The sequence below is a fragment of the Hypomesus transpacificus genome, chromosome 23 (assembly GCF_021917145.1).
Source record: "Hypomesus transpacificus isolate Combined female chromosome 23, fHypTra1, whole genome shotgun sequence".
Taxonomy (NCBI): Eukaryota; Metazoa; Chordata; class Actinopteri; order Osmeriformes; family Osmeridae; genus Hypomesus; species Hypomesus transpacificus.
Window position 1 is genome coordinate 4,820,032 of NC_061082.1, and position 16,846 is coordinate 4,836,877.

Consider the following 16,846-nt stretch of genomic DNA (forward strand, 5'->3'; position numbering starts at 1 on the left):
GGTGTCCCCTGGGAAGTCTTGGGACTCGTGGAGCGACAGCGAGGAGGAGTTCTTTGAGTGTCTGAGCGACACGGACGAGCTGAAGGAGCCCAGGGAGGCCAGTAGGAGCAGGGCCGAGGGCAGGCTGCACCCCCACGGGAACATGACCCTGATCTACTCCCAGGAGCCCCTCTACATCCCCGTCACTCAGGTCAGAACACGGAACACCACCGCTACAGACCCTGTTCTGGAACGTAGACCAAAAACAGATCGGCGAAAATTCTAGAATGTTCATTAAAAAAAAAAAGTCTGGATGTATTTCTGACCCTGTAAACGAGTACATTTGGCTGCCAGTGTTGTGAGGAAATGTCACATGATGAGATTTCTGAGAACAGTGTGTCTCTTATTTACGTGAAGTCACTAGACGAGCCATTTGTACGAGAGACAAGTAACCAACTGGATTTAAAATCTAAAAACAGGATTATTCCGCTCAGTTAGATGTGAAGTTTCTGCAGAGCTTCATTCAGGTCAGTGTGGCCACGCCGCAGCATGGCCACGCCCCCACAATAGCCTCCTGTGTGCAGCATGGCCACGCCCCCACAATAGCCTCCTGTGTGCAGCATGGCCACGCCCCCACACTTGGCTCCTGTGGGAGTGGATGGGCGGAAGCAAACAAATCTATGAGTGAGACAGAGTAAACCATGTGGCTGATTCCCATCGACTGTCTGTAACAGGGAACGGTGGATAGAGAATCAGCCAATCACAAAGCGTGCTCGGAACCACCTGTTTCACCGACACAAATAGATTACGTCCATGAGCCCATGCATCATACTTCAGATTTCCAGGCACATTCACATTCTTTACCACTTCACAATACAGTCGAACAATAAATCAACACTGCACTAATAAGCTTGAACTATGCAACCGTTAGGAAAATATCACTTATTTGTTGGCAATACAGATAGGAAGTGTTTCTGAATCACAATGCATATACATATGCACACACACACACTTGGTAGTGTTGACTCAGGCGTAATATGCAACGACGGAGGGTCCTGAAGCGTTTATGAGCAGTGCAATGCTGATTAGGGCTGTAAGGAGAGCTAGCAGCAGGGCTAGCTACAGCTAGTGGGAGAGCTAGCGAGAGAGCTTGCAGGCAAGCTAGCAGGAGAGCTAGCAGGAGGGCTAGCAGGAGGGCTAGCAGGAGGGCTAGCAGGAGGGCTAGCAGGAGGGCTAGCAGGAGGGCTAGCAGGAGAGCTAGCAGGAGAGCTAGCAGGCGCCCTCTGAGAATGGCCTGGAGAGATTTGTGGCTCCTTGCCGCCTCATCAATTATAGAAGGCGGCTGAATAGTGGAGACTAATTAATGCAAAAAGGCTGACCCTGTTCAATAATTAACTCTGGGAGAGGTGAGGGGAGGGGAGCTGGTGGCAGACACAGACACTGTGTGCACACACACACACACACACACACACACTGTACATACACGCACGCTCACAGACACACACACACACTGGACATGTTCTCATACACCAAATGCTGACACTTTTTCACACACAGACTGCAGATGTGTGAAGACGAGACTTGGACAGAGTTAAGAGAGCGGAACGGAAAGGAGGAGGAGGGGGAGGGGGAGGGGGAGGAGGAGGGGGGGGGGGGGAGGAGGAGGAGGAGGAGGAGGAGGAGGAGGAGGGAAGAGATGGATGGAGTGTGTAAGTGTGAAAGTAATGAGCGTCAGCACTTCTTTGCTGGCCAGACGGCATCACACTGGGCCTCTGTGTGTGTGTGTTTCACACAGTCTCTCAAACACACACACGGCCCACTATCTCGGGCTATCACACCGGGTAGGAATAGAGGAATAGCTCTCTCTCTCTTCGACCATCTCTCTCTCCTTTCCTCACACCTGTCTCCAAACTTTCTTTCTGTTCTTTTCCCGCCCTCTCATGTATCACTTTCTCCAGCCGTCACCTCTCTCCCCTCATTTTCTCCCCTTTCCATCTCTCTCAGAATCTGTCCTTCTTCCCATGACATTCTGCATCTCTCCGTCTCTATCTCTATCTTTCTCTGTCTCTTGTGTCCATCGATTATCTGTGTGTCTGTGAGATGCTCACTCTCTGTCTCTCCCATCACCACTCTCTCTCTGTTTATCTGCCTCTTCTTCCACTACCGGTTTCTCCATCTCCCTCTCTCTCGCTCTCGTTCTCCCCATCTTTCTCTCTCTCCATCTTTCTCTCTCTCTCTCTGTTTATCTGCCTCCTCTTCCACATCTCGCTCTCACTCTCCTTCTCCCCATCTTTCTCGCCCCGTCTTTCTCTCTCTCTTTCTTTCTGTCTCTCTTTCTTTCTGTCTCTCGCTCTCTCTTGCTCTCACTCTCGTTCTCCCCATCTTTCTCTCTCTCTGTCTCTCTCTCTCTCCCCCTCTCTCTCTCTTTCCCCCTCTCTTCCTCTCCCCGGTGTGTCGGGGGCAGGTGGAGGAGAGGGCCTGTAGTGTGTGTGTGCAGCGCTGATGGGGAATGGGATCATTTCACATTCATGATGTCGTCTCTTCATTTGTAACGAGGCGGACGGCGGAGCGAGTCTCACCTTCCCCGGCTTTAATTAGTCTACTGGTAAAGTGTTGTTTCTCCCGCGCCCGCCACTTCCCCCCACCTCCCATCCTATTTACACTCTCCACACTCTCTCAAGAGTTTCACCTAATGGCTCCTCTGGCACGGGTGACTTTTTATTTCATTAGAACTCGCTCCGAACAGGAACTGGTTGAGGGTTTTTTACTTTTTTTTTCTTTTTCGTGCAGACAGAGCCGTACATTAATCGGTGGCAGGGGAAACCATTAAAGCCTGCAGAAAATGCAAAAGACAAACAAAAAACGACTACTTTGGGTTACATTTCTGTGTTTTTTATTCACAGTTGTGTACGTAGCAGTGTGTGTGTGACCGAGGGAGGCTTAGTTGACTACCATAATCCCATTGTGGCATATTAGCTTGTTGTGCCCCAAGGTGCTGCTCTGAGTCCGCTGTTGGTTGGACAATTAGTTGTACGTTTTGTCCACAAGATACCAGTCAGGTGAAACTTCTTGGTGATTGGACCGTGGTTTCAAGCTATTCGATAACAGCCTAACTTTAATTGTAAATAATACCAAAGAAGGTTACATTTACATTTAGTCATTTAGCAGACGCTCTTATCCAGAGCGACTTACAGTAAGTACAGGGACATTCCCCCTGAGGCAAGTAGGGTGAAGTGGGACACAACATCAATTGGCATGGCCGAGAATCGAACTGGCAACCTTCAGATTACTAGCCCGATTCCCTAACCACTCAGCCATCTGAATCCCTAAGGTTGATTTAGAACCATAAGAAAAGCCAGAGGGCAGACATGAAACTACCATTTTCTTCAGTAGATTTTATTGATCTCTTGTAGACATTCCTTAGTATAGCTGTAGTGGTGTAAGTATCACTCTACCCAGATCAGTGCCTGCAGTATCTCAAGTCTCAGAATAACACACAAAGACATATCCCATCGGCGTCAGCCTAATATGTCCAAGATTTCTTTCTTCTTTTACACACAAAAAAAAAAAACTAGTACAAAAAAATCTAATAAATACCTGTCAATTACGAGCGTAAAAAGTTCTGCTAACAGTGTCTGTGTTTGAGATGGGACTTTTTTCCCCGTCCTTTGGGGTTAGCGGGGGCTGTGTTAGCACGTCTCCACCAGGGAGGCAGTGGGGTTCATTAGCAGCGGCTGATGGGATTTCTGGCAGCGGCGCTGAGGCGCTGAGGGTACCCAGGTGCTCCGCCGTGCCCAAGCCCGGTAATGAACCTGACGAGCTGTCAGCTCTCCGTCAGTCCGGTCTGGGGGTCCGACAGGGTCACGTGTACAGGCAGGGGCCACGCCTGTTCATCTCTGGGGCCAGCAACACTCACAGGATTCACAGGCATCGGGACCTATCACCACAACACTAGAAACAGTAGTACCCCAACTGTTACTTTACCTTTACTTTGCACAGTTTTGCGGAGTTCAAGACTGGAGGATGTATTTATTTGAATCATCGTTGAGAGAATTGAAGGGGAATACTAATTGACCTCAAACACACACACACACACAAAACGCCAAAGCCAAACCCACAGTGAGCGTGATCCCTTCTCTGTGGCCCCCAGGAGCCTGCGCCCATGACGGAGGACCTCCTGGAGGAGCAGTCGGAGGTGCTGGCCAAGCTGGGCACATCGGCCGAGGGAGCCCACCTCCGCGCCCGCATGCAGAGCGCCTGCCTGCTGTCAGACATGGAGTCCTTTAAGGTAGGACTCACACACACTGACACACACACACACACACACTGACACATACACACACACACACACACACAGCAGCTGGGCACAGCAGCTTGTTAGTCCTCTCAGGATGGAGAGGAAGGGGTTTGATTCTTCCAGGCTATGTCCTTCTACTCTCACAGGGAACAGACTAACAGCGTTATCAAGGAACTGAGGATGGTGTGATTCTTTATGTTTGACTCAAAGTGGTTTTGGCTTGACCAAACATATTTTTCTTTCTTTTGGGGTCAAGGGTGGCAAAAACCTTTTAATAGATAATAATAATAATCATTCATTAGTCCTACTTCGTTTACTAAGTACTAAATAATGGGTCTGTACATGGATTCTGTCCATGACAATGCTAGCCACCTGCCAACTTCAAGCAGTTGGCTGTGAGAATTTCCAACACAAAGTCCTCTGTATCGTCCTGAGGGGGTTGGAATGAGCTCCTGTTTTTCTCTCAGCAAACCTTGACAAGTCGCCTTCACCCACACCGTTAGGGGACTGCAACCAAGCAACTCTTTTTTTAACTGCCCCACTAAATGCTCTACTTTACAGTTTATTCTCCTCCTCTCCCTCATTTTTTTGGGGCCACAGAAGTCCTCAATAACAGCTGACACGAGATCTGAAAATGAAGACACAGAGAGAGAGAGAGAGAGAGAGAGAGAGAAAAGAGAGAGAGAATCCTGTGTATTCAGGTATCGCAGTAAATGAACCCCCTAAGCCGATAGAATGGCCTCTAAATTTAGCGTGGAGCCGTGCCTGTAATTGTGCTTAGCCAAGCATAATCTGGCATTTTGCTTTAATTACTGTCTCCCTCCGGAGGTTGAGAGCCGACATGGGTGCCTATGATGAATGGTGTGACTTAGGACTGTGACAGGCCTCTCGCTCAGGCCCCCGCCATCTTGGATCATCCTGCAGTCAGCTGCCTTCTTCCCTGACACACACACACCATCCTCAAAATGCACACTCACACACTAAACAATGAACGCACACATATTCTCACAGTCCATACACCTACGTCTCACCCGCTCCATCTTCCCCTGTAAGGGGAGAGCCACAGTGAGCTACTCCTGGGGCTGTGGAGGAACCTCTGGTCTCTACAGTTGGGTTAGCCCCCCCTGAGCCCCCCTCCTTGGACCAGGGTGTCTCTCCACTCCAACACTGATGGCTCACCCCATCCTCTCCACCACAAACACACTATCAGTTATCCTGCCAGAATGGAAGAAAGGAGAAACTAGGAGATGCTTTCCTGGGAAAAAGTTACCCACACATGCACACCCACACACATGCCATACACACACACACAGACCTATACACATGAACACACAGACCTATACACACACACACACACACAGACCTATACACATGAACACACAGACCTATATACACACACACACACAGACCTATACACACACACACACAGACCTATACACATGAACACACAGACCTATACACACACACACACACACACACAGACCTATACACATGAACACACAGACCTATACAAATGAACACACAGACCTATACACATGAACACACAGACCTATACACATGAACACACAGACCTATACACATGAACACACAGACCTATACACATGAACACACAGACCTATACACACACACACACAGACCTATACACATGAACACACAGACCTATACACACACACACACACAGACCTATACACATGAACACGCAGACCTATACACACACACACACAGACCTATACACATGAACACAAAGACCTATACACACACACACACAGACCTATACACATGAACACACAGACCTATACACACACACACACAGACCTATACACACACACACACAGACCTATACACATGAACACACAGTCACTGACAGACCTACAGACGCATGACCACCGGAAAGCTTTGCCTTGAGTCCCTGTCAGTCCAGACAGTTCACTTCCAAAGGACGCTGGGAGATTGAGTCATTTCACCCAAGTGAGTGTCAGTTAAGCCATTAACAGACTGATGTCCTGAAACATGGTATGAGTCAGTCAGGCTGGAAGTTAGATGCACGGAGCAGGAAGGTTGACAGTGGGAGTCTGACGAGCCAGTGTGTGCTGTGCATTAGTGTCAGGTAAACTTCCCTGTACAGGGAAACGGTGAATTGTCGGGTACTTAAGTCGCAATGTGAAGTCAATTTCACCCCTCACCTCCTGCAATTGTCGATCCACCAGTTGGGTCCCGGCCCAACTCCTAGGAGAGTGAATTGAAATGTTGTGGAAGTGAACATTAGGCGCCTGTAGCATGTGTAAGTTGAGTGTTAAGCAGAAGGGGAGTGTGTCAAGTAGTCTGCAGAGGGTTGGCAGGTGGAAGGGAGTGAAAACAGAGAAAGATGGATTCAAAACCTAACAAGCCCCCCTTCCCCTCCCTCCCTACTTTCACTTCCTTCCCCCCTCCTCCCCCCTGTCCCCCTCCCCGTCCTCCCTGTCCTCCTCTCCCCCCCCCCCAGGCTGCTAACCCGGGCTGTGCCCTGGAGGACTTTGTGCGCTGGTACTCTCCCAGGGACTACGTGGAGGAGGAGGCGGTGGATGAGCGCGGCGAGGCGGTGGTACGTGGTGAGCTCAGCGCGCGGATGAAGATCCCCGGGAACATGTGGTCGGAGGCGTGGGAGACCGCCAAGGTCACGCCCGCTCGCCGCCAGAGGCGTCTGTTTGACGACACCAAGGAGGCGGAGAAGGTAGGCTGGGAAGGAGCTCTCTGCCTGCTGCAGAACCAGGGGTGCTGTACACTGCAGAACCAGGGGTGCTGTACACTGCAGAACCAGGGGTGCTCTACACTGCAGAACCAGGGGTGCTGTACACTGCAGAACCAGGGGTGCTCTACACTGCAGAACCAGGGGTGCTGTACACTGCAGAACCAGGGGTGCTGTACACTGCAGAACCAGGGGTGCTCTACACTGCAGAACCAGGGGTGCTGTACACTGCAGAACCAGGGGTGCTCTACACTGCAGAACCAGGGGTGCTGTACACTGCAGAACCAGGGGTGCTCTACACTGCAGAACCAGGGGTGCTGTACACTGCAGAACCAGGGGTGCTCTACACTGCAGAACCAGGGTGCTGTACCCAACAGAACCAGGGGTGCTGTACATTGCAGAACCAGGGGTGCTCTACACTGCAGAACCAGGGGTGCTCTACACTGCAGAACCAGGGTGCTCTACACTGCAGAACCAGGGGTGCTGTACACTGCAGAACCAGGGTGTTGTTAGTACACTGCAGAACCAGGGGTGCTGTACACAGACACTGGTGGGGTTCACGTTCAGCTGTTTTGCCAACTGTACTGGTACACGGGAATTTCTTACCTGTCTTACCTGTCTTACCTATCTAAACCGTTTATAAATGATGTAAACCAGTGAAATGTGAGCTACTATTCACAGCTGTGCATTCCTGCCCCAGCCTCAGCCCTAGCACCCAGCCTCAGCTCCCAGCCTCAGCCCCTAGCCCCCAGCCTTCAGGTCTGTTCAGAAGAGCAGTATGGTACCAGCTTGCAAAACTCAGCTACCCTTACAATCTGGCTTGGGCTCATCGGCCCCATTTCAACCAATCCCAATGAAGGGTGGGGGGCGGGGGGCGGGTCCAGATGGGAGCACAGGAAGTGGGTCAGAGCACAAGGTGTCTCTGTCACGGGTCTTCTCTCTCCCCCTCCTCCCCCGCCCCCCAAGAGTTTAAACGGAGTTCAGGGCAACCTTGCCCAGCGTTGAAGGTTGTGCGTCGCCAGTTACGCCGCAAGCCACGCGTCCTTGATCCCCCGCCTGTGACAGCACACTCTCTCTTTCAGGGGAAAACTCCAGGTGCAGGATTTAGTTTGGAATTAATGTGCAGATTTAATTTTTCTCTTCCCTCTGTCCTCCTGCTCCTCCTCCGTGCTCCAGTAAGTTGTCCTCTCCTCTCTCCCCCTCTCCAAAGAAATGACAGAAGTGCTTATATATTCACAGTCCTCTGATTGCACTCCAGATCATTGCTGGGGGGGGGAGGGGTGGGGGGGTCACCTGGCAACAAGAGTGCCACGTCCTCGTCACCCCGTTTCCCAAGCGACCGTCTTTCAACGGGAACGGCAAATCAAATTCGCCCCACCCCAACCTTTCTCACATCGCCCGCCCCTCCACCTCCACCAGACCCGACATAACAGATGACCCTTGTCTGGCGTCCACAGGCAGAGAGGCGCGCCACAACACCACCCTCAATTGCTCACACGCACGTTTCTGCTGAGTGCGCCCCGTTATTCAGACAAGAGGGAGAATGAGCCACTTACTCACAGAACAATGCCTTTTGAAGTGTCAAGTACCGAACCCCAGAGTTCATGACAACCTCTGCTATTGTAACCGTGAGACAGAGGGAGGGGGGAGCAGGGAGGGGGGGGGGGGACTGGGGGGGGAGGAGGGGGGGTGAAAAAGGGAAACTGAGGAGGCTCTCAGAGGAAGTTAGAGTGAACATCCAAAGTAAAGAGTAAAGATCCAAAACAAGAGAATGGAAGCTCCCTAGTGGAGCAACAGCCTACAGGTCACACCCTCCTCCCAGGTTCAGACACACACACACACACTTTACCTTCTGCTAACTGAACCTGTGATGTTGCCGCCCGGTCCCCAGGTGCTGCACTACTTGTCGGTCCAGAAGCCTGCCGACCTGACCCGTCACCTGCTGCCCTGCGTCCTGCACGCAGCCATCCTCAAGGAGAAGGAGGAGGGTGAGTCTCTGACCGCACGGCTGTCAGGGACAGCGTTAGCCCTCAGCTACCTCTGCTCAGGCCTCAGAACCTGTCCACCCTCCGCCGCTGGAATCAGAAGAAAGCTTTCATTTGTGATTCTGTTGTGAACGCCGTTCTTCTGTCGAGGGAAGACGGCGTGTGAGACTTGTCAGATGAGACTTCTACCTCTCACTCACTCTCTCTCTCTCTCTGTCTCTCTCTCACTCTCACGCTCTCTCTCTCACTCACTCTCTCTCTCAGAGTCAGTGGAGGATATCCCATCGCTGAGGAAGTTGATCCTGCAGGTGACGTCTCATGCTAGCAAGCTGCTGCGCCACCCCAACCCAGACTACAAGAAGCTGGAGGTGAGCACCTCCCTCCCTCCCCTCCCTCCCCCCCCTCCCTCCCTCCCCCCCCCCTCCCTCCCTCCCCCCCCCCTCCCTCCCTCCCCCCCCCTCCCTCCACCCCTCCACCCTCCCTCCACCCCTCCACCCTCCCTCCCCCCCCTCCCTCCCTCCCCCCCTCCCTCCCTCCCTCCCTCCCTCCCCTCCCTCCCTCCCTCCCTCCCTCCCTCCCCTCCCTCCCTCCCTCCCTCCCTCCCTCCCTCCCCTCCCTCCCTCCCCCCACTCCCTCCCTCACTCCCTCCCTCCCCTCCCTCCCCCCCTCCCTCCCTCCCTCCCTCTCTCCCTCCCTCCCTCCCCCCCCTCCCTCCCTCCCTCCCCTGATCTCTCCTCTCTCCCTCCCCAGGAGGTGATCACCCAGCTGATGGTGGTGGAGGCGTTCATCGCCCGCGCCCGCTCCCTCAAGGCCAAGTTTGGCATCGGCAAGGGGGAGGGGGGGGAGGAAGGGGAGGAGCTGGAGAGGTAAGAGGAGCCTCTTCTGAGTCTCTCTCCTCTCTCTTTGTCTCTCTCTGTCTGTCTATCTCTGTTTGTCTCTCCTCTCTGTCTGTCTGTCTGTCTGTCTTTCTGTCTCTTCTCCATCTGTCTTGAAAGCTGCCCTGCTACTGAACACAGTACTGCATAGTGAGTAGAGACACTGAACAGCTGTGAGACATGCCAAAACCCGCTGGCAGACATTTCTCAGGTTTCCTCCTTCAGCTTTGCAGACGTTGCTGCAGAGAGAGCTGTGGCAGACATGTTGTCATCATTTCTACCTTTCCTACACTCCTCTTCCTCCTCCCTTCCCTCCATCCTCTGTTGTTCCTCTATCCTCTTGTGTACATTCGCCTCTCTCTTTATTAATATCGCCTCCCCTCCTCCATTTCATCACTCTCTCTGTTGGGGGGGATGAGGGGGAATGGTAATAAATGTTGGGCAAACAGAGAGGAAGTCATTTGAATGGTCCACAGTACGGGGTAGGGCTGCATTCCACTACCTAGCAACACACACACTCACGCACGCACGCACACACTAAACACACTCATGCACACACACTTCATACTCACTAAAGACACACACACACACGCACTCACTCACTAAACAAACACGTGCACACACACTCACTTAACACACACAAACTCACACATATACAAAACTATCTCTGACACACACAGGTGCTAACCCAAACAAACAGACACTTCTGGGGCCTGTCACAGTGTTTCATGCAATATTAAAACCTCAGCCCACCTCATCACCACCTTCCAGCCCTCGTGTAAACTTGACTCCAATAATAGGATATCAGACTGAGGGAGAGAGAGAGAGGCAGGTAGAGGGAGAGAGAGACAAGGGGAGAGAGGGATAGGGAGTAGGGAGTAGACATAGCAGACAGGCAGTAGACGCAGACAGGCAGTTGACAGACAGACAGACACAGTGGATTGACAGACAGACAGACACAGTGGATTGACAGACAGACAGACAGGCAGACAGGCAGACACAGTGGACAGACAGACAGGCAGACACAGTGGATTGACAGACAGACAGACAGACAGACAGACAGACAGACAGACAGACAGACAGACAGACAGGCAGACAGACAGGCAGACACAGTGGACAGACAGACAGGCAGACAGGGTAGTGTGTCAGTGAGCTGAGCTCCTGGAGGGACCATGCAGCCCTGTCACCCAGCCCAGGGCCGGCCTCATTAGGAGGACACCCTGGGCAGGCCCTGGAGCACCAAGCCTCTCCTCCTCCTGACTGTCTCTCTCTCTCCCCCTGTCTGTCTGTCTGTTTCTCTGTCTGTCTCTCTCTCCCCCTGTCTGTCTCTCTGTCTGTCTCTCTCTCTCTCCCTGTCTGTCTCTCTGTCTGTCTCTCTGTCTGTCTCTCTCCCCCTGTCCACCTGGCAGACAGGGAGGGGGGGAGGATGGGGAGGGGGGGGTGAGGGGGTCTCTGATTGGCTCCCTGTGTCTGGTGTCTGTGTTGTGACTCTGTGTGCTCCCCCCAGGTTTGTGGGCTCCCTGCTGGAGGAGCCTGAGGTGCTGGTCCTGGGAGCAGGTCGAGGGCCGGCCGGCAGCATCATCCACAAGCTGTTCGTCAGCGCACAGAGGGTGAGACACGCACACACACACACAACACCTTGCCCCCCCCCCCCTTCTCTTCCAACATCAACATGGCAGGAGGTCACACCAGGAATCCACCTGCTGCCAGCCTAACACCCCCCCCCCCCACCCCTCTCGAACTGATTGGCTTGGCGCCACAACAACAACAACAACACACACACCGTTTAAGTGCCACACAAGCATGCTGCTGAGGTGTCAACATCTCTAGAGGGGGTGGAGCTTCTGTAGCGCATAGCAACACTGACAGAGGGGGTGGAGCTTCTGTAGCGCATAGCAACACTGACCACGCTGGAGTTTGAGCAACACATGATTCTGTCACATCAAGTCAAGATCTATATTTCACAGCTTAAAAGATCCAGACAGTTATGTGTCTGTGACTTTAACCAAGAAGTCAATAAAGCTGTTTTTTTACCTTTTTTGGGGGGAGCAACAGAAGTTTGATAGCCTGAAAACAGATGTCTGTTATTTAGCATGATGCGCTCTGAGAGAAAACACACACACACACGAACACACACCTGGCCCAAGCAGCATGTTGATGTCTGCATGCCTTGTTGACGATGCAAATCAAAAGTCTTTGTAACATTTACAAAAAAAAAAGGCATCTCTTTCGACGATAGACTTGGGTTCCCCTGCATTGTGTTGGCTTGTCTCGCCTCTTTACAGAGGTTACTGAAGTTCACCCATCGCATCGATGCACGCGAAAGGCGGTCTGCTTCGATTCTGATGCATCCCATACGTTTGAGTTGGTGTAGCTGAGACAGAATTGAATTTAGTTTGAGAAATGCGTCATCCACAGCGTACGTCAACAGACTCATTCCCTGGACCCAGAAATGCCTCCGAATAAATGCTTGTGAAACACAGATGAATACTTGGTTCTGTTCGCTGCTTGCCTGTTCAGAACAAGGGGGAAAAGAGTTGGAATATTTGTCTCATCGCTACTTCTTTCTTCTCTCTCTCTTTTTCTCTCATTCTTTCTCTCTCCCTCTCTCTTTTTGTATGTACCGCAAGATGTCTGAGTGTTAAATTATAGCCTGTGTGTTGCCAAGCTCTAAATAGATAGTCTAGTAATTATCTCCAGCATATGTAAATCAGGTGGAATCAGCAAATTAAATGAGGTGAGTGCCTCGGTTTGGGGGGGCGCTGGGGTGGGGTGAGGGGGGGGGGGTGAAGGGGGGGGGGTGGGGTGGATAGAGAGAAGAGCAGGAGGGGTGAACTTCCCAGTGAGGGCACTGGTCCACGGTTCTGCTGCATGGTGTAATTCTGCAGCATGGTGTGGTTCTTCAGCATGGTGTGGTTCTGCAGCATGGTGTGGTTCTTCAGCATGGTGTGGTTCTGCAGCATGGTTTGGTTCTGCTCCTGGGACAGCGCTGGTGTGCCATAGGGAACTGTGTGGAGAAGGTTGTCGTGTGTGTGTGTGTGTTTAGATGCATGCGTTGGGGAAAACAAAATGAAGCGGAACTCAAATTCTTCTCCTAATCCCCCGACTTTGTGTCTTGTTGTCGTTTCGTGTTTCTTCTTTTTTCTTGGTGTGTTTCTGGTTGTGTTATGGTGTGTTTCTGGTTGTGTTATGTTGTGTTTTTGTTGGTTTCTCTCCTCTAATGCTGCTTGGCTCACCCATGTCAAGCTGGCTGACTACACCAGCGATGAGGTAAACCCAACAGTAGTAGCAACCCCCTGACACACACACACACACACATCTCCTCTCTTCCATCTACCACCCTGGTTGAGAGTGTGAAGCCAAGGCAGGAATTCAGACAATTACAGTCATCTTCAGTGGAGTAATGGTCGACAGGCGGGGCCTCGACAATTTACCACCCGTCCCCAAACCCCCTACCTCAACCCATCCCCTCGTCTCCCCCCACCCCCTACCTCCACCCCCTACCTCCACCCCTGGGAAAAGGAGACAAGAACAACAGGTTTCCCAAAGGGAGACCACTTATGTCGCTAGGAACCGCCTCTATACTGTACACCCAGTGAGCACCATCCTACACAAACACACACACACACCCACACACACAACCTTCCTAATGCTAATCAGCTTCTTGTTGTGTGTCCATGTGCTCCCGTTTTCACCAGAGTTTTCTGGTGGACATGGAGGTTGGTTCCATATGCAGGGCTGTAGTTGTTTGATTGTAGACGGGAGGGAGAGCTAGCCTGCTATGTTTGATCCCCCTTGGCTGTATTTCTTATCCTAGCGTAGCTTTGATCTCCTGGCTCCCCTCCAGGTTACCACCCCCCCCCACCCCCCGTGAAACAAAAGCATACATTGATCTAGAAGCGCCCATCTCGTCGCTCAAATCCATCCCCCTCAGCCTCCCCCCTCAGCCTCAGCCTCGCCCTCAGCCTCCCCCTCAGCCTCCCCCTCAGCCTCCCCCCCTCACGTCTCTCAGGACAGACTTCCATGATGTGAGGAGACGTTCGATCATTCCCAATCAGCTGGTTAATTTATGTAGTGTGTTTCTCCTGTAATACTAGATTGTGTTAGAATAGCCCCCCTTTACCACCCAGTGCAGCTGTTCCCCCCCCCCCTTGCTAGCTCTGATCACTCTCAAGTTAGTTTGTTTTGCTTGGCTCTCCAGAGCCGGCAGCAGAATGACATGGTTACTTTATTTTCTTCCCTGATGTCTCAGATGTCAAACCTAGTTACACTCACGTCATAGCGCCCTGGGCCCATAATACTCGTGTAATAGTCTCACTCACAAACTTGGTTCTGCTAGACAGAAATCATACTCAAAGTTGATTCGCCAGCAAGACTCACCACCCAATCCAACCCCAGCGTTCCTCTGACCCCTCCCACCTCCACAGGCCGCGCTATTGGCCCCGATGGACGAAGACGGCGGGCGGGCAGGCGGTTCGGAGGACCGGCGGTTAGCGGGCGGGGCCGTGGTGCCGGACTTCCCCTCCCCGGCGGGGCGAGAGATCCTGCTGAGGACCTGCGTGCCCAGGCCTGCTCCGTACTCCAAGGCCCTCCCCCAGAGGCTGTTCTGTGTGCTGATGAGGGAGGACTTCAGGCTGGCCGGAGCCTTCTCCTCAGACACCTCCTTCTTCTGAGGGGGGGGGGGGGGGGGGGGGGGGGGCTCTGGAGGGGGGGTGGACTTCATCTGACGCTCGAGGTTGGGGGGGGTGGGGTGGTGTTGGCGGTGGAGCCCACCTGGTTCTGAGGATGGAAGTCGCTGCCCTTTATGATGACATCACACTGTGCGCCGGCCCTCTGTGATGACATCACACTGCTTGGTTAGCGTGACTCAACTGAGGTGGATCCAGAAGCTGCTGTCGATGATTTTTTATTTTTTGTCTATCGAAATTGTTGTCGATTTAGATACAATTTGGGACTTATGGTTATTTGGCATTATGTTGTTTTAAAAATTGTCAGGTTTTATGAGGAATCCCTTTATTGTACCTGTTTGCTTTGCACATTTTCCTGGTTGACTGTCGTTAATTGAAATCAATTTGTAAAATTTGAATTTAATTGCAAAGTAGGCAGTAATCACTTGGCAACTGATCTTGGTCTATCTAACGCATCTCGTTTGCAGTAAGTGTAACCCTTTCCTGTGCTGCGTAGCTAACAGGAACATGTAGCTCGACACCAGGACAGAGCGCTGGGCACCTTCCCTGGCAGGTGTAGACTTCAGTGTGAATAACAAGGAGAGGAACTGCGGAAAGTTCCTGAAGGTTGGCCGGTGGCTCCCGTTACCGGGTTCAGAGTCAGACGAGGCGTTTTCTAGATGCTTTCATCTGTTCTGGAGCTTTGTGCAGTCCATCGGCCACCACCCTATGCCGGGCCAGACTGAGGCAGGGTTTGCTTACCCAATCAATAGTATTTCTTATCACAACGCTCACTAATATAAATACAGTCACCTATAGATTAAACAAATCCTGGTGGAAAGTGCAATTACGCAATATTATATTATTGTACAAATGTAGCCTTACGCATAGCCCGTGAAAACAGGCCTCATAGTTGGTATTGTTAGTGCTGATTCTAAAAAGAGATATGTAAAGTGCTATTGTGTAATTATTGAGTAATTAGATTGATTAAAGTCAAGGCATTTTCAGATTCTTTCAGTATTTTGACTGAGGACGGAAGAAAAAATGAGGTAGCCAAAGCCTATTAATGTCAAATGTCTTAAATGCGTGTTGATTGTTTATGTTTCCTTGTCTTGTATGTTACATAAAACAACAACTAATAAACATTTTACTTCAACACTAAACTACCCTTCTCCGTGTCACCTCTGTGACACGTGTACAAAGCCTACTAACGGCTCTTGTTCCTTTCATGCTGTAGGCCTACTCCTAATGTCCTTTAGCCAACTAAAGTATTCCCTCATTAACAGTTATCATTTAGGCCAACGTGACTTATCTGAGCGTTAATGAAATGCTTTGGCCTATTTAATTTATGTTAATAGGAAATCAGTCACTTTGAGGACGTTCTCCATACCAGTCAGTTTGATGAAAGAACAAAGAGAAGACTTCCCCGATGTTTCATGTGGGCCTATAATGAATCATTGCGGAATTGGGATAAATAAAAAAACGTGACATGATCAAGTAGCTAATTGTTAAGGGGACAAGGAACACCCTGCGCATCTGCTTAATACCGAAGCATAATATCGCGCTGTGAGCGACATACAGGGATCTTTTCTAACACCATTCCTGATAATGACGTCTTCTTGCTACCAGCTTTTAGCTTGACACCGTGTTCAAACGCCTCACACACAGCGCCAAGCTACACAACTTTCCCTTTCAGCAGTTTATCAATCAAGTGCTGCTATCTCTCTCCGTTTGCTCCTCTTCCTTTCTCTCTTGTTCTTGCTCCGCTAAATTTGCGAGCATGTGAAGCCAGCTTGAGATATCGTCGCCCTGGCACAATGAGATGTGTTCAGCGGGAGAGCTGTTCACAGCTTGATCGGTGGCTGCTGGCTTGTCCCGTAGCGTTTCCATAAACAGAAATATGGCTGAGAAGCGCTTTAACACTCCAAGTGCGGCTTATCGCTCCCCGCTCTGTTTCCATGACAACGTCGCCAGCACTTTCTCCCCAGCACCCGTCTTACCCCGCTCCCCCCCCCAAACCTCGCCTGACTTCCTTGTATTACAGGAAAAAAACAGAAGTAGAGTTGGAAGGTTTTTTGTGTGTGGGCAGCGATGCACAAACACATACACATTAAGCACGTGCAGGCATTCTTTCGCACAAATACTTGGATTTCTGTGACAGACGGACATGAAACATGTGCCACTGATGCAAAGCCCCGTCCGCACACTGTTGTAAATGTTGCTGGTTAAAATGGTACCAATATTACAGTTGTATTTTTAGCTTTAAATTCTGTTTATAACTGGTTCATATTATCATGATTATGATTAGGTTTCATGTT

General features: G+C 51.2%; 1 protein-coding gene across 3 annotated transcripts in view; it reads left to right on the plus strand.

The window, feature by feature from the left end:
• Nucleotides 1-14,554, plus strand: part of rab3gap1 (RAB3 GTPase activating protein subunit 1) — a 28,577-nt gene extending 14,023 nt beyond the window's left edge. The window contains exons 17-24 of one of the 3 annotated variants that reach the window (XM_047046476.1): nt 1-190; nt 4,130-4,267; nt 6,759-6,986; nt 8,893-8,989; nt 9,251-9,354; nt 9,737-9,852; nt 11,369-11,471; nt 14,289-14,554. The exon at nt 1-190 is cut by the window's left edge and continues 137 nt beyond it. In XM_047046476.1, the coding sequence (XP_046902432.1) occupies nt 1-190; nt 4,130-4,267; nt 6,759-6,986; nt 8,893-8,989; nt 9,251-9,354; nt 9,737-9,852; nt 11,369-11,471; nt 14,289-14,534 (1,222 nt within the window). In that variant the 3' untranslated portion in view covers nt 14,535-14,554. Of the gene's footprint in view, nt 191-4,129; nt 4,268-6,758; nt 7,052-7,075; nt 8,645-8,892; nt 8,990-9,250; nt 9,355-9,736; nt 9,853-11,368; nt 11,472-14,288 lie in introns of those variants that run through there. The other 2 variants (XM_047046477.1, XM_047046478.1) reach the window with 2 other exon arrangements.
• Nucleotides 14,555-16,846: the final 2,292 nt, after the last annotated feature.